The sequence below is a fragment of the Parus major genome, chromosome 7, assembly GCF_001522545.3.
Source record: "Parus major isolate Abel chromosome 7, Parus_major1.1, whole genome shotgun sequence".
In the NCBI taxonomy this organism is placed as follows: Eukaryota; Metazoa; Chordata; class Aves; order Passeriformes; family Paridae; genus Parus; species Parus major.
This window is the reverse complement of record NC_031776.1, coordinates 26,030,627-26,053,261: the sequence shown is the minus strand read 5'-3', so window position 1 is coordinate 26,053,261 and position 22,635 is coordinate 26,030,627. Positions and strand designations below refer to the sequence as shown.

The 22,635-nt window shown below is 45.5% G+C and overlaps 1 protein-coding gene across 2 annotated transcripts in view; it reads right to left on the bottom strand.

The window, feature by feature from the left end:
• The window catches only part of GLI2 (GLI family zinc finger 2), a 188,679-nt gene that overhangs the window by 17,985 nt on the left and 148,059 nt on the right, over positions 1-22,635 (bottom strand). For both annotated transcript variants that reach the window (XM_015635524.3, XM_015635523.3), the window contains exons 5-10: positions 21,806-21,997; positions 11,388-11,589; positions 9,096-9,309; positions 7,426-7,539; positions 3,872-4,003; positions 119-268 (exon numbers count right to left, since the gene is read on the bottom strand). In XM_015635524.3, the coding sequence (XP_015491010.1) occupies positions 119-268; positions 3,872-4,003; positions 7,426-7,539; positions 9,096-9,309; positions 11,388-11,589; positions 21,806-21,997 (1,004 nt within the window). The remainder of the gene's footprint in view (positions 1-118; positions 269-3,871; positions 4,004-7,425; positions 7,540-9,095; positions 9,310-11,387; positions 11,590-21,805; positions 21,998-22,635) is intronic.

The following is a 22,635-nucleotide window of genomic DNA, read 5'->3' as shown; positions in this document are numbered from 1 at the left end:
TCCTGCCAGTGGCTGGACTGGTAGAGCCCTACCTGAAGCCCTGCCCATTTTTTGTGACCACCCCAGCCTGGTGTCCCATTTGCCAAGTGAGATGCACCATGTGTCCCTGCCAGCTCACCGTGCACTTGTGTGGCTTCTCTCCCGTGTGCCTTCGCATGTGCACCACCAACATGTACTGAGCCTTGAAGGGCTTCTGCTCCCGTGTGCAGTCCTGCCAGCGGCAGACAAACTCCTTCTTCTCCCCGTGAATGTGATCGTTGTTGATGTGCTGGTAGGACAGAAAGGAAAACCAGGTCACTCCTGGAAGAGCTGATGCCAGTGAATCACACACGGTGCTCTGAGAGCCAGATGTTCCCTCCCCAGTGCTTGTCAGGCACTGCAGCACCTGAGTGCCAGGTGCATAGGTAACACCAGGGACACAGACCCAGCACTGTGGTCTGGTGTGTCCTGCAGAGCAAGGTGTGCAGCACCCAGCACGTTGGGTACAAAACAGGCTAAAAATGGGAGGTTTGCAAAAGCAATGGAGACCTATGGTGCCAGGGAGAAAGGAGCCCTCTCACTGTGCCCCCAGCTGATCGATGCCACTCTTGAGGAGGATGACAGAGCAATTTTTGTTTCTGCTGAACTCCCCCGTGCTGCATTTATGGACCTGAGACCCTTTCCTGGGGTGCTGCTGGAGGACAGTGGGCAGGAGGAGACAAGTCTCAGTTGGATTCAATAATTTTAAAGGTCTTTTTCAACCTAAATGATCCTATGCTTCTAAGTCCGTATGCTGGCCCCATGACATCCACCTGCTGTCCAGAGCTGGTGGCTGGCAGGAAATGACAGCACCTAAGAACTATGCAGCAAGGAGAGCTCAATTACTGCTAATTACTCTGACCCATGAGATTCTGCGCTGGAGTGCTGAAAAGCCAGACCCAGGATGGTGCCTTCGTCCACACTGGTAGGGAGAAGTGGGTCGCTTTTCTCCCAGTGCAGGGCAGATGAAGCCCTGCCGAAAATAAACAGAGCCAGAGGCCAGCCCGTCGGCAGCGCCGTTCCCGCGGCGGCCTTGTCTCTCTGAATGGGGTCTCATTGCCAAAAATAATGCCTGTCCTCGCTCCTGTGTTTTCAGAAGACATTCACTGACAGGAAATCCTAAAATAAACCACTTTGGTTTTGCGTTTTGGCTTTTTTTGTGCTGAGATTTTTTCCAGCCCCCGCCTTCATCCCCCAGCCAAGGCCAGGCACACATGTTGCAGCTAGGGATGAGACTCCTGGGGCAGTGAGGCAGCACGAGGACACAAAAGTACATTAAAAAAGATTCATCAGCCTTCATAGTCACCTCTGAATCCAGTCTTAGCATTCTCTGTGCTGCAGTCCAATTGTGGGGTCAGGGTCCTGCTGCCTGGGGTCCCAGTTGCACCCAGGGACAAGAGGAGGGGTGTGGGGTACAGCTGGTCTCTGGGGTACCGCATGTAAATCAAAAAGAGAGCCAAAGCTGTGTGCTGGGAGAGTTGGGGAAGCCTGGGTTTGGGAGAGGTTTCATATGGGTTTAGAGTTCTGCTGCCTACAGATCTGGTTTTACAATGTGGCATTGGTGACATTTTAGCCTCAGATGGTGGAAATCTGATGAACCTCCCCAGAGACCCGTGGACATGCTAAACCGTGTCCAGACCAGACTGGGGAGATACATCTCCAGGCTCTGTTTGTGTGGGAGTCTATCTTGCAACCGAGATTACACATAGCAATGCTGTGAGTGTGGGAGAGCACAGGCTTATCCTTTTGCTCTTGTTTAACCAGAGGAAGAACATTTATGGAAGGGGAACCATAGCCCTCATTCAGGACTATTCACTCCCTGTCTGGGCAACATCTGCTTCCCATCACATGGTGTAGGAGGAGTTGCACAGCTCACCCCACTCCAGCTAGAGCTCCTTAGCCCCTACCTGGCTGAGGGCTTTGCTTAGGCTTCTCTCAAGTGTGACCTTTGAGGTTGGGAGCAGCAGTGGTGCTTGCAAAAATATGTCATCACTCCTGCTGCTCCCTATAGACACTTCTCCTACAAGCACACTGTGTATGGGGAACAGCCCCTGCTCACCCAGGTACTTTGCTCTGCACACAAACTAGAGTTTTTCCATGCATGGTGAGATGGCACCTTCTCAGAAGCTGGCCCACGACATCTGTATTTCATTTGCATGTGTATTTTGGGCATCCCAAATCCACAGCTTCATGTTGCTAGTAATCACTGTACAGAAGATTCAATTTTTGTAACCTTCCAAATTTAGGAAAATCTTGGGATAGTCCATCAAATGTTTTTCTTTGGTTTTTGGTGGGTTTTTTTACTTTCTTTTTTTTTTTTTTTCTGGAAATAAATTGTGCTGAGCTGGCTGGCACTCTGAACTTTGCTCTGGGCAGAGTTAGTTTTTCTTACATCTGAGAGGGAAACACAACAAAAACTGCTGAACAAATGTGAGCCCAGCCCAACTGACAGGCATGCTGTGGTTTAACCCCAAAAAAGCAACGCCCCATGGCATGCAATGTGCAAACCATTAAGCACCTTATCACTCAATCAGCCTTGAAAACTGTTTCCAAATCTGTCTGTACTCAAGGACATGATGCACTGAACTAGTGGCTTCTGGCAGAGGTGGGCAGGCACCAGCCTTAGATGGAAGAGCATGTGCCCAAAATTATAATTTAGAGTGTAGTCCCTCTGGACAATGTTTGTGTACAGAACTTGGGCAAATGGTGACTGATGCCTATTTGGGTGTGTATCTAAAACAAAGATATATAAAAAATGGTGAAAGCAGACACAAGCCCTCAGGAAGAAGGCTACATGTGAGTTGCACATGGGTGGCCCCTGGTAAGCTGGAAGTCCAGTTAATACAAGCAGCAAATGGCTGAAGGAAAAGGAGAAGATAGTAGATCCTGTTGCAAAATGTGTTTAATCCAAAACTCTGCTGCAAGCATCAGGCTTGCTGGGCTGGTGAATTCCTAGCAGATATGATCTGGCCTCAAAAAAATGGGACTTGCACCAAAGACCCAAAATAAGGACTTGGGCTGGGAGCAAGAAGGGGCTTAGACACAGATCATATCTGATTTCACAGGCACTTCCTTGAGTATGAGGGATTTGTTGACCCCAGAAGCCAAAGGAAACCAAACTGTGGATACCCAGATGAAGCAAAGCATACAAAAGGTTCTTGGAATTAATTAGAACTGAAAATCTGATTAATGACTTGGTTTGGGGATCCTTCAGAGAGCAGTTTTGACACTGGTTTGGGAACATCACTGTGATTATGGAAGCCCTATTTCCCAAGTTTTTGAAAATCAACCCACTTTCTGTGTTTCAGACACTGGAGCAAATCTCTAAAATGAAATGCTCTGTTTCTGTGGGAGGGATGAGCTGAGCGGGACAACAGCCTCTAAGTGATATGGCTCCACAGCTCATTAACAGCAGCATAAAAGGCTTTCTCAGCCTGGACTAGGACTGAGGACAGCATGGATGATCCCTGACCCATAGCTGGTGTAGCTCCATGGGAAGGCTCAGTGAATACGGCCAGTGAAGAGAGAAGGGCTCAGCCCCCTTCCCCATTTTCTGATCCAGTCTTCTGCACTGAGCCTTCTGTCATTGGGCCATGCACAAGGGAGACTGAAAGTGCAGCCTCAGCAGCTGAGAAGGGAGCAATATCACATAATCTATGAGAGGCTTCTTTCAGCTGAACTCCTCGGGGAGCAGCGACCTGCTTTGGCAGTGTTTACACACCGTATCTCTGATTTGCACCTTTAGTAGCTCCCAGGGTGAGCTCTGGTTGTACAGCAGCTAGTGATAAAAAATGAGGACAAGTACACAGAAACCCAAATTTATCGCTGGGATTTCCTCCCAACCATTACTCACATGGACGAGCTGCTCCTGAGTGTCATATTCCTTTGTGCACCCTTCCCAGTGACAGTTAGTCTCATAAATAACCTCAGGCTCCTGTTTACATTCATCCTTATCAAGATCTTCTTTCAGGTCTGTCAGATGCTCCTGCAACACATAACGGTGCATTGTATAAGGTGAACTTCTTTCATCTGAATTCCTCCATCACTCATAGATTACAGGGCAAGTATCAACTGATCACAAAACCATGCTCGTTGTGGCTATGTAACATCCACGATTACTGTGGAATAAAGAGCTACAGGGTTTTGGCAGAAGTGGATCAGATTTGACAACAAGATGTGAAACACCCCAAAGCCACTGTTGAGGCAGTGCCTGGATTCAGCTGGGTTGTGGGCAGTCCTAGGAAAAACTGAAGAAAGGAAAGAGCTGGCTTCTGACCTTTGTTGTATTCTTTGCTGGAGCAAAACAACTGATCTGGGTGGAGTGGAGAAACATGAGCTAAAGAAATTACAGAGCAGTCAGAGCCCTGAGCCCACGCTCACCTGACATGGGCTGGGCAGGGGGTTCCTGCTTTCTGCATCTCTGAGTTGATAAGAAAATGATACCCAACCCAAAGATTTATGCCTACAGGATGCTCCACAGGGACAAAGTGATGAGCTCTCAAAACACTTCTCTGAGAGGGGAATTTGGAAACCATGAGCAAGAGCCAGTGAAGAGGAGGTTGCAGAACAGAGGTCCTGGGACTCTGGACTCATAAAAGAGTTACTTTAATGTTGGGTACACTGTAAGCTCTCTCCTTAACTTCTCTGTCCAGCCAGCTCCTCAGTGCAAAATGAAGCACAGAAGATTTTTGTCACGGCTACTAGGATTAAAGCATGGGCAACTACACAAGTGTAACATACAACATAATCAGTACAAATCCAAGTAAAGACAACTGTCAGCTCTGTGTCCATTGGACACCTGCACTACAGACAGGGCCATTGACATCCAGTATTGGCTTGGGAATCTAGCAAGACAAACGCAGCAGGTTTTGGCCCCCTTCATTCCCTTTCCTCCCAGATACTACTGTTGCCTAGCACAAAACATCCTGCCTCCAGGACAACTTTGGATAGGAGCATCTAGGATGACTGACCACAGCAGACGCTGTTTCTCTCAATCTGCTGCTCCAGTTGAACCCATATGTGTGTAGACACAAACTCAGACTGTCTCTGGCCTGCCCAAACAGACCTATCTGGCTGCCATCTCCTTCCCCACCAACACCTTCCCAATGTCTATGGGAGAGCTGCTATGATTAATGACTTAATGACATTATATGGCTTGGAAAGTGAGATGTGCTGTACCAAAGCTCAACAATTTTCATTAAATAGCTCATGACACCCATGCCAGCAGTGCCTTTTCTGTTTAAAAGTTTAGATATGGAGAGGAAGAGATTTGTTTTAATTCACTCTGATTTAAAAAAAAAAATAAAAATAAATAAATGCAAGATGGCTCTTGGGACTGGAAACTCTATTAATTTACAGAAAGACTTCAGGAGATTCAAACTATACCAGAGCCCAGAGCAATAGTCTGAGAAAGTTCAAACAGCAGCTTCTTTTTCCTGCAATTCCTATTTGGTTGAGCTGTAAAAAATTATTTTTTTTTTTAATGTTTGTCTCCGTGCAAAGTGCGGTCCCCAGAAAACTGTAATTTTCTACTAAAAATCTTATTTCGCCAAAATTTTTATACTTTCTGTTGGAAAAATGAAATTTTAACAATTTAATTTGTTGAAAAAGATTGACTTGTTGAATTTCTAGCTGGTCTGAATCTCTGCTGGAGCTCTCTTGTGGCACTGTAGAAGTTCAGTATCTCAGGTCCCTCATGCTTGGTACTTCACCATATCCCACAAATCTTGTCTGATAGCATTTTTTACAGCACAAACCATCATGGGAGACGCTGTCTCGGCCAAGGATTGCAAATTCCCAAACCACTACTCACATGGGGTGTTTCAAATGCAGCATTTCCAAAACAAAACATACACGTTTTTAGGGATAGATGAACTTCACAGTCAGCAAAAAATAGATAGTCAATTATTAACTGACTGTAACACAACTTTTCAGCACAGTCTCCTGCAGAAAAGGAATTTCTAAATTTAGTAATTCTTCTTGCTTAGACTAAAGGACCTGCTACATTCAGTTTTTAAATCTGCTCTCCTTGCCAAGAATGGGCTGTCTGTTACACGGTACCTTCTAATAATTTCCCAGTCAATACCAAAATGCTACAAGATGTGGAACCTTCATGTCCCTTGGGGAATTACTTCACATACTGCCTCATTAGGAACTATTAGATGATCAGTGTGCATTTTCTTACTCCTAATTTCACCTTGCTATTCTAATCAAATCTCATTGCACCACTTTACTCCCTGCTCCATTCAATGCCAATTTCAGTGTTTTAATTTTTAAGAGGCAGTGGGTGAAACCCCTGGAGCAGGGCTGCAGGGGTGAGCCAGGCTGGTGCTATCCAAGCACTGCCAAGCTGGGCGCACACAGCTTCGCACAGAGCAGCGCAAGGAGGATGGCAGCCACTGAGCAAGCAGCTGCCTGTCCCACAGCCCCTCCAGTAACACATGCTTAGAGAAAGCAACTGATGGCTTTCAAATATTTTTTCATTTGCTGCAAGAAATAAATACATTGCCCTATTAGCCCAGGTAGTGGCCAGATTAGTTTCTCAGGGCATGTGATTTTGCAGCAGTGTGTAGATGCACGCCTAAACTCAAAGCTCCAGAGAGGTGCCTCTTTGCCCTAATCGTGCTGACTACAGCATGTTTATCTTTCCCTGATATGCTATCTTCATCAATTTTACCAGCCCCCTGATGACTGCACACGTTGCTGTCCCCATGCATCATGCTGAGACCTGCTCCTGAACCAGGGCAGAAGGAGAAATTTGTCATCAACTCTTCCATTCGCTTGACAATAACACAGCCTAATATTTCATGAAAATGAAGTGCCCAGAGCACTCCTGATAGTTTACAGTTGTGATAAAGAACGGTCAGATGGATACTGTCAGCCATTAAACAGTTTGCAATCACAGAGCTCCAGAAAGAAAGCAAAGGCCTCTGGGCCCTTCTTGGTGTCAAATGTTGTGTCACCAGTGTAAAGGATGTTTCTAGGAGCAATTCCTTGTTGAATCAAGAAGTCGTACTTTTTTTGCAAGCTTTCTACCTACATGCAAGCTTCCCTCATAATCTATGTTTGCTCTGAGACACTAATGCAGCTTGCTTTGCAGCACAGAAAACTCAGACATCATTTTTACATTATTACACTTGATATATTTGCTCTCTCCTCTTTTTTCCTGTCCAAGCACAGAAACAGCAAGCTGAATCCCTAGTACCCATGGAATACTTCACTCAGTCACTGCAGCTCTGCCCTGTCCCTTCTTGGGCTTTGTGCTCCAAGGGACACCTGCCTGGCTGGCAGATTTTGCTGCCTTGCTCCCAGCTGCAAAAAAAAGATGCCAAGAGGATTATTTCCAAAGATGAGACCCAGCAGCTCACCACCTCAAGCCCACAACATGGCTCACAGCAGGGAGGTTACCTGTGTGTTTGGGGACACTGGGGGCAAGCCCTCAACTTCAGTCTTGACTTTGCTGCGTTTGTTAATTACTGGATTGACGGTGCTGCTCACGGCCGACTCACTGCTCTGCTTGCTCTAGGAAAGAAAACCAGGCAAGAAATGGCACTGGGGTTTGGGATGACAGACAGACAGCAGCCCACTTCCTCATTAAAAATTAACTTTAAAATTAGTCAAGATTGAGCTCCAGTAGTGGCAGGGTATAGAAGGGTTAGCTTAGGGTTCATATGAAAACCAGCCCATGTGGGTTTGTGCAAGGCAGGGGGATGGGAGAGAGGGAAGAAGAACCAAGGGCAGCCCCAGCTTCTGCAGGCTTACTGGTGAGTTTGGCCTTACCACTGCTGCTTTGTTTCAGAGCAATGCAGTCCATGGCATAGCCATCAAAGTCTTATACAACCCCCATCCAAGCCACATTTCTCAATGTGACAAAATTATTTGTTGGGAAAATGAATTCCTGGGGGAAGCAGGAGGCTCTGGTTATATGTGAGGGCTCTGGCATGCTGTGTCCATGAAAGACTATGTGTGTAATTTGCTAGACTCTTAAAAAATAAGAACAACTTCAGGAGAAAAACCATCCCATTGTATGTGCATAAAATTGGAACATTAGCATTTTAAATACTCTTGCTAATTGCTCAAGATTGGTCCTGCAAATTATCAAACAGAGGCAGAACTCCTTCCAGCCACATTATTTTGGTAACCAGTTTGTAAGGAGAAAACAAAACTAATCAGTAAAATAACCTGCAATAACAAACAGAGTTTGCAGTGCAGCAGCCATAAGAAACCCTAAAACAATAAACCAGTCTTAAAAGTTCAGTATGATACAACTAAAACAACGATTTGAAATGGGTGTGAAATACAGTGAAATAAGTCTCTGGGGACAAAAGCAATTGCAATTTAGACTTGGAAGGAATGTAAGTGGAAAAGAAAAATTATTAAGAATGTGCTAGGCATATTCACTAACCCAGGGCATGTGCAGGGCTTGTGCACACATATATGTGTTTGTGTGCTCACAGGTATTTGTAAGGATTATTTAAAGTGTGGGATCTCATTCCTAGTTTTCAAAATCTGGCCCCTGGTTTTGCAAAATTTAGCAGTAGAAATCAACAGCAGGGACACATGGAGAGAAAACCTACTGAAAAAGAAGGAACAACAAGTAAATGTGAAGAGGTCCTACAAGGATGCACTTACATGTTAAAGATTAAGACCATCATCATGGTTTACATGAGTACAAAAAAGGAAGGAGGGATTGGTGAAGGTCCCAACAAGAAGCTTGGTTCACAGGTGCTTATTCTGCAAAATACCTGTTTTTACAGCAACTGATTTCCCTCAATTTCAATAACGTGTTCAAGGGGATTTCCTGCTTGGGATGACCTTGCATATTGTGTTCAATGCTTTGATGGACCAAGGCCTTTGGTTTCTACATGGGTAGGTGCAAGGAAGGGAGATGGGCGCAAAATTTGTCTGTGACTAATTCAGAAACACTTGCTAGGAATAAGAAAAAAGCAATGTAAAGGGACAGTGTGAATAAAAAAGAGAATTGTTAAAACTCCCACAGCCACCATGAAGGGAAGCCCACATCCCACAGAAAATGTGCCTCCATTTCCACATGTGCCATTCAGGATGGCCATCCCTACCTGGCTGGAGTCGGAGATGCAGTTGCTGTTGCCGCTGCTCTGTGCTGGTGATGGGTTCACAGAGATGACTGCCATGTGCTGCCGCGGGGGGAAGGTTGGGGATGGCTGGATCAGGGGAGGAGTGTGTCCAAAGGCTGAGCTCAGGCCTCTTTGCTGCGTCAGGATCTGCTGGTACGTCACGGGGTTAAGCGGGTGGGGGAAGCTGAATGCTGGACTGCAGCAGGAGGAGAAAGAGAAATGATGAGGAGCTATTTTAAACAGAATTTATCATTAGTCGCTGATTCAGGTTTGGCTTCTTGGAGAATCCAGGAGCCAGGCTGCAATGCCCAGATAAGACACCTTCAATGCCAGGATAAGCCTGCCTGCCTGCTTTACTGCAAAGTCACGATTTGACTCGCATGTGCTTCAGCAAACTTGTGAATCATTTTGACCCAAGCATTAGACTGATTGTGATTTCTTTGCTTCCTCTTTAAAAAAAGCCCAACAAAAGCCCTTGGGAGTGCAGAAGAGGATAGGACTTGGACACATCTGGCTTTGTAGCCCCTAAGGCTCCTGGGTTTTCCCAGGCAGACCTCTTTTGCAAACTTGCAGCTTTGAGGTTAGGCCAACCTGGATATGAAAAACAAGAATCACCTGGCTCACCTGGCACAGATTACAACAGGGATGAATAAGTATCCACTTAACATAGTCCAAAAACATGCAATTTACTCTGCATTCAGGTGAGGGGAGTGCTGGCTCAGGGGACTGCTGAAGCATGTCACCCTTCCTATGTAGGTCACTGGTTCATCTCCAATCTAGGTCAGCAGTGACCAGGAACATCACTTGCCCCTGGCTGCTTGGGCAATAACTGGGACAACAGGTCTGAGACAAGATGCAGCAGTGGAGAGCAGGAAAAAAAAAGCTCTGCTTTTGGAAAAAAGGGGTCCATTCCCAAGGGCAAGTCCGCTGGGCAGAGAAAAAGAAGTATCAAGATGCTCTGTGGTAACTCTAGATGTGTGATACACAAACCATAGAAAGTCCAAAAATTGATTATTTGCCACCTTCAAGAAGTGGCTGCCCTGAACTTTTACTGTCATGGTATTTTCTCTCAAACCACTAAAACTGCCCAAGGTGTGAGTGCTCAGAGAATAGGGCCATAATTAGAAACAAGCTTAATGACCAATTTTGCTTTTGGAGAGAGTATTTAGTTCCTGCCTCTAAGATGCTGTTAAAATAATAACAAAAAAGTCATTTCATGACAAATTTCTGGCAGTTATGCTGCTCTGAATGTTACCCATTTTACAAATCCTGACATTTAGGATATATTTTTAGAACACCGAGAAGGGTTTCAAATTCTTTATTTGTAGTTGATTATTCCCTCAGAGGCTCAAAGTTGACCATTAGGTCAGTTCCTGGACTTAACTGATTTGTTAAAAATATCAAATATTACTCTTAATATATAAGGGTGAGATGCTACAGGTATGTGCAGCTAATGACAACAGATAAAAAGACTAGGCAAAAATATGATTACCAGATAAGAAGTTGCAATTTTTTTATGTCAGCCTTATGTTTGATTTTACAGTCAATTTCTAAATTATGTTGCTGGATAAAGTAACTCACATAATTAATGCTACACTTACTAATAACAACATCTCTGTTTTCCCCCACAAGTTTTAAGCATGCATAATCTTTGTAACCCTTTGCTTTGCAACATCAGTGTTAATTAGATCTAACATTTTTAACAGTTAAGTAATAGAAAGAATAATAACACTGTGAAACTTGGGTGAAGCAATCACAGTAGGGATTGACAACAGTCAGCTGCCTAATGTAAGTGCTTTTTAATTAAGATTTGAACAAAACTTTACTCAAGGGTTTAGATTGGGTTTAAATACGCTTTTAGAATTAGGCTCTTCTATCCACCCAGGCAACATTTTTCCTAAGAATGTGGGCCAATAATTTGAACAGTACTTTGGGGCAATCTCTTAAATCAGAGTGTTTCTTAATCAGTCAAACTGCTCACAATGAACATTTTCTAAGATAAATTTATTATCTATTTCTGCTTGAAGGGAGGCATGATCATACTGTAATTACTGGAAACGTGGTAGCCAATAACCCAAATCCAGACAAAAAAAACCCAGCCCAAATGCCACAAAATACCCTTCCAAAACCAGATGGGGCTTTGATTTACTGTGCTACACAGTCCTGATGCACAAAAGCAGAGGCTGTGAGGAAGGGAAGCTCTCCCTTGCTGGAGGGTCACCCTTTTTGGGTGGATGGTTCCTCAGCTGAATGGAGCTGATCCCAGAGCTTTACCTTATCGTCCCGGCAGATAAATGGCCGTAGGAGCCACTTGCTGCTGAACTGCTTCTAGAGTTGTTGATATACGCCACAAGAGAGTTTGGGGAGGTCCTGATCATTGTCTGGAGATCAATGCTGGCATCAGAGAGCGGGGAGATAGACAGGGCTCGTTTCCGGCTTAATCTTGGAGTCACCCGCGGGCTTGAAAACCGGGACACTGCAGGGAAGAGAGACTTTGTCAGACAACACCAGTGGTCTGCTCCCTTCCTGCAGGCAAGCTGGAAATGCTGAGAACTGCTGCACTCATGACTGCTGCGGGATGTTCAGGACCCAGGAGCAGCACAGGGACCAAATGCCCTTTGATGGGAGGTTTCCTCTCTTCTGCGTGCTGAATGGCAGGGGTCAGGCAGCAGCATGAGCACCCACTTGCCTTGCTGTCTTCAGGGCATACAGAATTCTGTCCATCACCCTCTTTCATAGGCACTAAATTAACTTAAAAGAGAGAAGGCCCTGCAAGGTTTCCAAGGTTTCCATGCCTGTTGACTCAGTGTCAGGAGCAGCAGGCCCAGGGAGCTGCACATCCAAGCTGGGGCGACCATTGCAAATGGTGAGTGTGTGCCTGTGTGCAGGGGGAACGGAAACCAAACAAGCATGAGCATAATGCTGACCATCCAATTAATGAAGGGGGCGAGGCTCCAGAAACCCTGAAAGTAAATTAAGAGTTTTAAGAAAACCAATTTGGCAGCTCAGGCACAAAGTTCAAGCTCTCCCCCTCCAAGGGAACCTGCCAGTGCCTAGACCCTATTAGCAATTGTCAATCATTCAGGCATGAAGTAATTTCCAACCCTGCCAGGCCCATTTATGGATCTGCAATACATGACGGGTTACTACTGTAAAAGTTTGGCATCCCTCAGTGTTTCAGCACTGCTAACTGGAACGACTGACTTCACCCAAAGGAAACTCTGCCCAGGCCTGACCCACCTGCAGATCTCTGGGGTGGCATGGATGGGAGATGCAGATGTACCTCAGTACCAGGGTACCATACCCAAACCCTGCCTGGAATGACTCATCCCTCCAAAGCAAGCAGTGTTTGAATTGTGTATTTAGGAAAAAAAAATAAAAACCTGAGCGTAAAATATAGCACTTGGCAATGAGTCCTGGCTGGTAATCCCTGCCATCCACCCAGGGGTGCAGGAGGGCTCAGCTGCTCCAGCTCCTTTCCTGCATGAGCACAGCAACTTTTCCAGTGGTGGTCTCCCCAGAAAGCATGCTATGGTATATCCTATTGAACACTGTGAATGAAACACTGAACTGAACTAGACAGGCAATAAGAAACACTTTCCTCTAGCTAGTTGAAGGCACTGATTTTGGTTGCATATCATCAAATACAAGCCTGGCACTTTGCAAGAACATGAACTTTCCATCCTGATGACAGTGCTGGAATGTGAGAGGGTGAATGGGGTATAGAAGGAGGCAAGATGTAACCTGCTGGTGTGATCAAACAATTCCTTGATTTGTGTTGGCTCACAGCAGTCTGTGTCAGCATTTCCCTGGGACCAGTGGCTGGGTTGCAGTGTCCCAATCTCCACATGACTTGTCTGTGCACCAAGGTGGTTCTGCCATTACCATGCCTGGGTGCTGTGTAATCAATGGGGTTTAGTACCACCATCCTCTGAGTCCCCATAATGACCCTCATTGCACAAGATAAATGACTTGCCCAACATCCCATGGAAATCCAAGGCTAAGTTGGCATTTGAACCAAGCACCTGATGCCTAAAGAGGCTACCTGGAACAGAGGCTAGACAGAGTTAAAGGAATAAAGTAGTTATTTATTAAAAGGCCTTCCAAGGATAGACCTTGGGCAGTACAAGAGCCTGGCCATGGCTCTGTCCAAGATGGATGCAAGACGGACGACTGGTCATGAGTTTTCACACTTCGGTAAGTTTTGATGTACTTGCATATTGGGGTTAACTGTCCAATTACAGCTTCAGGTTATGGAGTCCCATCCTCTTCAATTGCTTTCCTCAATTCACTGCTGTTTATAGTTTTTGGGCCTGGAGCTGCAACGGTGTCCTTGGTTCTTGGGCTGGAAAAGGATTGTTTTGTCTAACTACCCTGTAAAGAGAACTTGCTAACACTATATGAAGTTCAGAGTCATACACAAGGGCAGTACAGAATTTGGAAAATAGAAAAGCTAAAACTTAAGGCATCAATCACACTCTTGTGACTTTTGTTCTACACCTAAGCAGCTTCAAGAGTTGCTAGATGCAACGCTTTTACTGAAAAACAGACAATAGTCAGCTTCAGAAATTTGGAAGTAAGGAATTTCTCTTAAAAATCAGATTGTTGCATATATGTTCAACACATTGTTCTAATATTTTCTACAACTACATTGTGCAGCCTCACGGGGCAGAGAGACAGATGCTAGAAAACATGACTCAGAGCAAACAGAAAGGGCAGCAGTCTATAGAAAACACCTTCTGAGTGTTAAAGCTATCCCATGATTTGGAGGGACTAGGCTCAAACTTCCCAAATGCTTGCAGCCGGAAGACTCTAACCCTGTGTGACACTGCCCTGGAAGCTGGAGAAGCCACTTTGTAGAGACACTGTGGACAAAACCACATTGAGCAAATGAACTCCTCTCAGCAAAGACTGGCCCAAAAGGCTGAAATGGAGAATTGCCAAACTTCATACCTGGTTCCTGAAATCTGAGCCCTGGACCAAACAACATGAGGATTGCTTGGGCCTAGATCAATAATGGTCCTCTGGCCATAAGGAATCTTGATTCAATACATGCACCACAACCTGGAAAGATCTGGGTGCTATTCCCAGTCCTCCTCAGCCATACTTCCTTGAGCAAGTTGCTGCTTCTTTCTGTGTCCCTATTTCCCAGTGTCATCTATTTAGATGAGCTCCTTTAGACAGGGCTTGTATTTTATTCAGTACATACTGCACCAAGTGCGATGGGGCCCCATCTCAGAACAGTTGTCAGGGTTTCTGTCCTACAAATAATATGCGCTTTTCCAGATATAGATATTGTTTCCTGCATTTGCATTCCCACAGTCTCCTCCTTTTCTAACAGAAGGAAACAGGCCAGATTTGACAGTCATATTTATCTCTGTTACTCCCACATCTCAAGGGAGATCTGTTTATTAATGTGCCACTTCCCTTGATAAATTACTAAATAGAAAGAAAAGCCTTGTACTCATTTCTCGCTGTTCCTTCGCATGATTTATGCCCACAGTGCTGGATCAGCCATTGGTTCCCATTAATTTGCGGAGGGAAGAAGACCTGATGTCCAACAGAAATCTGGGTTTTAGCAGTGCAGACGGCATGGGCACTCCTCCCTGCTGCACACAGGTATGTCGTTTTTTTCCCCACATAAAACTCTGCAGGAAGCTGTCAGATTATCAGCTCGCCTGGGAATTCTCCAGCCCAAAACCAGTAATATGCATTGTGTTAGTGTCCACTCTAATTTAGATCCTGCAAGTGCTGTGGGCTATCTGAAATGTTTGATAGCAGATCCAATAGATTGGGCTCATGCTTTACACAAAAGCCTCTTAGGTCTTGCAGGCTTCCACAGAAAGCTGTGACCTAAAATCGTGCCATGGATGAACGATTCCTCTCTTCTTAATGACAGCCTGCCCAAGGTGCCCGGGAAGAGAATCATCTGGGAAATGGAAAGGGAGTTTAGGCACATGAAGAAATGCTCACGAGTGCATTTAGAAAGAGAGAATCTTTTCAAAATTATTATTCAAAAGCAGATTAACAACACTGGGATTGTTCTAAATAATAAAGTTTGCCTGACCTGAATCTCCTGATCTGAGGACATAGAGCATGAAAGTGAAATGGTAACAGGAAGCAGCAGTGGTCAGCATTTGTGTAGCGGTACACAGCAAGGTGTTCAACCCAGGCTGACTGACAGCCACTGGGGCACATAAGCAAAGTCCTCTGCTGCCTGAGCTCCAGTGTTGTTCCAAAAGAAAAACCACACACAACTGTTCAGCAGGGACTGTGCCCAGAGAAGTAACTAAAGGCGGGATGCATTTTTCAGACACACAGATGGAAAGCTTTGGGAACATATATCACTAACACTCCCCTCTCTTCTCCCCTTTCAAAAATGCTGACTTCTCAAAATGAACAGGATTAGTTTAAAGAATTTTTTGATGTTTGGAAAATATGTTGGGGGAAGTTCCCAAACTGTCAGAGTACTCCCCTTCAACACTCCTATAAGGAGAAAAAAAATTTGGCATTCTTTCTGCTGTTCTGAAAGTTGTGCTCAGAAACCTAGTCATCATAGGTTAACATGAATTTGAAAAGTCACACACTGAAATAAATGTAGGAATATATTTCAAAATTCATTTCACTCCTCTAGCAGTACTTCAGTTTTTAAAATTAATTTCTCTGTGCCTTTCTTCCTCAGATGGAAATCTTTCTTACCTTCAGTTTTTTCTCCCTCTCTACCTCAGATGGAAATCTTCCTTATCTTCAGTTTTTTTCCCTTGAATCCTACTGGGATATGGAAAAAACTGGTCCCCAGGTCCACAAAGAAGTGATGGGCCAAAGCCCATGCAGCAAAACAAGAAAAAAGTGAACTGGTGAGTGGAAGGACACAGTACTGCCAGAGCCCAAAGCTCTGGTTGTTGGTTGCAGCATTGTGGATGGCAGCTCATGACGGACAATAAAAAATTTACCAAAAGCCTTTGAACCTGGTGCCTCTCCTTACAAAAAGTCAACTCCAGATACATTTTAGAGTGTTTTTACTGTTATGCAGTGGTTTTTCCTTACCATTTCACACACAGACCCCGATACAGTGACTGTCACAAGCTCAGGTCTACATCCTAAGGAATAAATATAACTCACATACCTTAGGAAATCTTTCAAAACTGCCTGGAGTAACTTTTCACTAAAAAACCCCTGATTTTACAGCAGCACTATCTTTTTAGAGTGAATGTAAATTCCACAGTTCACAACCAAAAGCCATTTCTCTCCTGGGGTGTGTGTGTTTAAATATCTGATTTCTAAACTAGCAGGAATTCAAGGCTGAGTTTTTGAGTGACACTGCCAGTGTCTGCCAAACGTCCCAGCCCAGTCCTCCAGACAGCTTAGAGCTGGGAGGAACGTCACGATTTCTTTGCTGGAAGGGAAGAGTATCCTTGGCACTTTCCTGTAGTGCCCATGAGTTATCACATCCACAAGTTGCTCAGAAACTGGGATAGTTCTCACAAATTTAGATTAATCTACAATAGGTCAGTGATGACCAAATGGTCAGCTCTTGCACGTGGCATCTTGTGGACCAACTCCAGTGCCTGATCCCAATTCCCAAGGGCAGGATCAGACCCCAGCTCTTCTGGGAGGTGGGAGCAGAGGTTCCTGTTCTGACCACTTCTGTGGCTGTGGGCTATCAGAAGGATTCTACAAGAGATGTTTTCTTCTGGAGGGAGAATTCAGACTTTATGTCACACTAGGAATAGTGGCAGCAAAGCCCTCCTGAAAGGAGGCACTCAGTAAGAGCTCCTTCAAGGCTCCTTCAGGGTAAGGAAATCTCAGGCAACTCTTTACAGACAAATGTTGCTGTGATCTCAACAGCACAGGATCATCATCTACACCCTAACAGACGAGCATGCATGCAAGGCACATGGGCTGCAGATGGCTCACACCCTGCCTGCCCCCCTCCTGCCTCACTGAAACTCAGCCAGAGCCACTGCTTCCCCTGCATCCCCTGGCCAAGCCCCAGGAAAAATACAGCGCTATCAAAATGGTCCCTCTTCCTCCCCATTCACCAAGGAAACTCCATCCAAAGTGTACAGAAATACCCCCCTACTCCCATCATCAAATTAAAACCAAAGGCCCTGTAAAAACACAGGATAGTCCCATAATCGATAAGCGGCAATAAACTACAAACACTCTTTGTGTAACCAATTCCTTATTCCCCTCTCTCCTTCTGCAGAGGCAACACACCTCTTTTTTAGATTGCAACAGATGCTGGACATTTGTTCTGGCACCAGACACTGTCCTGGGACCCTTCTTTCTTCTCTCCCCTGGCTGATCAACTTTGCAGTTCAAGGAATACTAATGCCTTCCTCAAATCCTTGCTGAAAGACAAGGCTGCATTCTTTTACTCCCAATCCACAAGGTAACTGTTTAGTCGACCCAACTTGCATATGTAAATTGAATTCTTTAGAAACCAGAGTGCAGCAGGATTCCAGACACAGCACTTATGGGGTGCTCTGGGACTTCTTCTCTCTTCTGCACATATTTTTCTGGGGAGGAAAACAGCACTGCTGGCTAGAAATGGGTGGGAAATTGTTTCCCATTCTCTGAACCTTTTCTGAGATTTCAGCAAGTTTCCATTCTATGCTGGGACAAAAAAAACAACAACAAAAATAGGTCTTTGAGAGTTTTTAAGGAAGCGACTACAGGGTGCACCATCTGCCCAGGGTAGCCAACAGCTAGCTAGCTTGGGAAGTCATCTGTGACCCAGCACACCCAGCCTGCAAACCCAGGGCTGCTGTCCCTCCAGCCCCAGGGGAAGTACTTCCTTCCTAGGTCACCATGAGGCTTGGCTCTCTGCTTTTATCCTGATGGGGCAGTTGCTCCTTGTGAACCTGCTGGAGAGAGTCCTGAGCTCACCTCTCGTGGCCACGTGCCTGCCGACTGCAGTCACCACCCGGCTGCGCTGCCAGCCCTGCTCCTTACCCTGCTCGCTATTAAATCATTTCCTTCAAGGAGAAAGGCTCCAACAACACTGAAAGAGGCTGGTGAAGCTGAATCACTCTTTGATTTGGAGAAATAAAAGTCCCACTTAATGATTTGCCCACATCCCAGGCAACTATGCCAGCTGCTGGCCTGCTGGCTATGCTGGGCTGAACAAAGCCTTTTCCCACTTAAACTGCTGATTGTGAATCAAGACATTTGTGACTACCTGGCAGCAGGCAGCAAAAAACAGCGCAGGGATCTCCCTCTGGCTCCAGAACTGGACAAAATGCAATGACAGCACTGTAGGATCATCTCTGCTATTGCAACTGTTGCACAAACACATCTGTATAGCCTTCCTGACATGAGCGACTACCTGGGACCTAACTTGCACTCAAGATGGTTTTTTCCTATTCCCATACTGAGCATGCACAACCCAATCACACTCTCAAAGCTCTGCAAAGTGATGGATTTAAAGATGATCTCTGATTTCCACCCTGGCCATAAGAACCTTATTCCAAAGATCTGGATCTTATTCCTGAAGCTGCCACTACTCGACTCACTGATCTCCCTTTCCTTTGTGGTCTCCTGTGATGAAATAGCTTTGCTTTTTACAGCACTTTGAGATCTGCTGGTGTATATATGCTGGATATACAGGACCATAACAGCAGCAGCATTGAGTTGGTGTGGCTGGACTCCTCTTGAGAGAAAATGGCTCCTCCTGAAGGGCTGAGTGCAATCACAGGAAGCCCTGTGCCTACAGGAAAAGCAGCTGGAAAGTGGTAGCCTTCTCCAGGGTGTTCCCCACCAGTCTTTCCTGCCCCAGGGATGCTCCTGCACAACCACTCTGTCACCTGGAATAGCCCACCATGTAGCACTATTAAAAAAGAAACGCAAAAGATTGTTTTGATCTGGTGAATAGAACCTGTAGATAGTCTTAAACATACCCCATCAGCAATGTTGTGATATTGGAAAGTGATTAACTTTTGATTTGAAAGTATAGACTTTTCATAAAATGAGATTAAGCCTGGATTCAAATTGCACTCTTGGATTTTGAGTCCCTGTTTGGATGAGGAAATGGAACAGGAGAACTAACTGAAGGGCTGTTTAGTCTCCACTGGAACTGGCCTGAACACCACAGCAGTCTGGTACATAAAACTTAAATCTGGTCTACTTTAGTGCTTTAACTACTTCTAGCTACACACTGAAAACCCAGCTCTGGGCAGTCCAGTTCAGTCACCATGTGAACACTCAGCAGACCTGAAACAGCGCTGGCACCAACAAGCTCCAGCCAACATTTATATCCTATTACTTTTCCTGACCTTAGACATGTGATGAAGTGAAAAACACTGACAAAAAAACATGAAGGCACTGAGAAATTCTCCAGGAAATGCAATTACAGGAACTAGAAAGGCGCAGATATGTCTCTGTGGAAGAACTACCCCATACTCAGTGTCCACAGCTCCCGTGGCCCAACCTGTGGATGTTTGGAAGTGATGTGACACTGAATAGGTCAGATTTAATATATGCTTATCTCCTGCTCTTCCTTTTGCAAGTGCCAGTGTTATCACAGATGAAGGATGGTGCTGCATGTGGTTTAACAAGAGCTACCTGCATTTTCAGCAAACTGATTCTCATAAAGTTTCTATGTTCCTCGGCTCCCTGGGAAGAAGAGGTCTCTCTGTCAGATGCAGTGAGGTGGTGACTCACTGAGGGTTTATGCATGCTACTGATATTCTTGTCTCAGAAAAACACCATAAGAGGATGCTTTATTAAATTATCTGTTCAACTATTTACTTAGGCCCTGCTGATTTAAATTTTTGAAATAACTTTCTAAAAGGAGAATGAGACACTGTCTCCTCATCCAGCATTTCAGAGCCATCCATTTCACTCTTTCCCTTAATAAAGTGCAATTCTCTCTTTTTTTGGGTGATGGATAAACCCAGGCACGTGGACCAGAGACTGGTACGGGACTGGTGCTCCTTTATGCATTCTTAAAAAGTAGTGTCTCATGTCACATTCTCGTAATGTTTGAAAGTTTCCATCTCATGCGGAACACGTGAAGGCCCAGAAAAGGCTTTCCAGTTAATCACCAACAAAGCTTTTCCAAAAGATAATAATAAATGCTTGGTGAACCCTGGCTCTGCAGTGAATCATGGTTACGAGCTTGGCTGTGTAAAACTGAGACCTGTGATACATGATTCTCTGTAGAGTTGTTTTCAGGAGAAGGCAAACAGTGTGAGAGTCTTCTGCCAAGGGGAGTATCTCAGTATCTCAGATAAAGATTGATCTTCAGCAAACCAGGGGATGAGCGTTTTGGTGTGCTGGGAGCCAGCCCGTACCACCATGAGAACAGTTGTTTGCTTCCCTCACTGGTTGTTTATCTGGCACTTCAGTGAGGCAATGCTGGTCAGAGATGGACTAATAAGGAGGCAAGGAGGAAGGAGTCTTATTCATGAGCCCGAGGAGAACTTGGAAGGACTCGTTTGCACCCATCTGCTATAACCACAGGCATTAACCCTTGAGAGAGAAGACAGAGCAGTCTTACTGACCAGCTGCTTTGTAGCAGAGAAGCCTGGGATATATTTTGGGTGTTAGAGTGCGGGATGGTACCAAGGAGCTTGTGCTCTCTCTCAGACTGGGATCCAGGTTCCAAATTAATCTAGGACTTGGCAGCACAAAATGAGTGTTCAGGTAAAACTTCCACAGCAGCCACAGATGAGAAACTGTTTTTCCATTAGAAGTATCTGTAAACTTCCACCAGTGAACAGTCAGAACAGCTTTTATAATTCTAAACCAGTCACTTTATGAAGCAGCAAGACCATAAAGTCTTTAATCTTAAAAGCTCAACATCAGAAACTTTGAAACAATAATGAAACGACGCAGATCTCCACTCCAAAAATTACAATGGTCCACAGGCAAATCCAAAGACATCCCAGGAAACAATCCCCAAACTGCCCTCTGTAGTATCTGTACAGCCCCAGTTCTTGCAAGATGTAGCATGAAGTGAAAGGAAAGACATTTATAAGAGCTCTAAAAATCATTTGGACTTCATATATGCTTCCAGGTAGATTCTTCCCAGGTCAGCAGTCAGGCCACAGGGGTGACTCAGCACTGCAGTGCCTAACATGATTCTATTTCTTCTTCATTTAGCCAGAAACGAGAGCTTTCTGGGTTTATAACACCCAGTACTATCACAAATACCACATTGCTGCTTTATTTCCTTGCACAAAGTACTACTATATTCTTTCCACTGTGTCTCCCCATTCAGATATTGTCTCTCCTTGTGGACCTGAGAGGTCCCAACCAAGATGATAAGTTCACTGTGCCTAGAAAAGCTTTGTATGGACATAGCCTTCACCCCAGACACCAAGCAGGGAAAACATGGGGTGGGATGGGGAGCTAGAGATGAAGCTGGTCCCCAGACACACTTTGGTCACCCATGGTCAATGCAGCAAGACAGCAGTAATGCCCAGCTCGCTGGACCAGCCCATCTCCTACCCATACTGCAGCCATGCATCATCTCTAAGAGACCAAGATGTACATAATTTAAGTTATATATATTTTATATATTTCTATGTAAGGAAGTGACCTTTTAAGCCAAAAATTGAAGAGCAGCACCCAAAGGTTCCAGCAGGGCAGAGTGACCACATACAACAACCTCCACCTGGAGGGCGGTCCCATCCATCTACCCCAAAATTTCAGCTGTGCCAGGAAGAATCCAAGCTGCTACTCACCATCAACGGGGCTGAGGTAATCGTGGAGGTGGGCTGTGCTAGCTGCTCCCCCGCCCTGCATGAGGAGGTCCCCATAGGGGTTTGGGTGGCCGGCCATCAGCGTCATTTGGTGGTAGTAGTCAGCAGGGTTGGCTCCCGGTGGTGGCGGGGGCAGCCCGAAGAGGCCTCGTTCCTTCAGGTGCTCATGAGCCACTGTTGGAGCCGCAGGCGAGGAAAGAAACATGGGGAGAAGGTTCCCAGCGCAGTGTTAGACCTCAGAGCTGACGTTGGAGGCCCCGTCTCCCCCCACGCCCCCCGCCAGCCCCAGCCGCACGGCTCCGTGTAGGGCGCGCGTGACGTGCGCTTGGGCGTGCTTCTGTGGACAAAGGAGACCAGGCTGGGGCCTCTGCATTCCTCCATTTCCGCAAATTTATAAACAATCTCTCGTTCCCCCTTCTAATAATCCTCCCGTTCGGACGCAGCCAGCACCCCTGGGAGGGGGGGAAAGGGCCCAGGCTGCCGACAGCAGTAACCCTGTCAGCATTAACATCCCTGCCTATTAGGAAGGAAAGACAAATGCAGCCCAGTTCCCGATAGCAGCGTGAGGAAATTAAAGCCAAGGTCTAATGCATAGAGCTAGGTTTAGTGTCTGGCAGCATAAAACCATTTTGGCTGCCAAAGCCAATTACACTCACTTTCTCCCAGCTGTAATTTTTCAAACCTGCCTCCCCACCCGCTTGCCCCATTAACTTATTTACCACCACCTTAAACAAGGGGGGAAAAAAAAAAAAAGGAAAAAAAAGGAGGAAAAGAAAAGCAACCCAAAACACAATGCCTTTCTTCCACAGCAA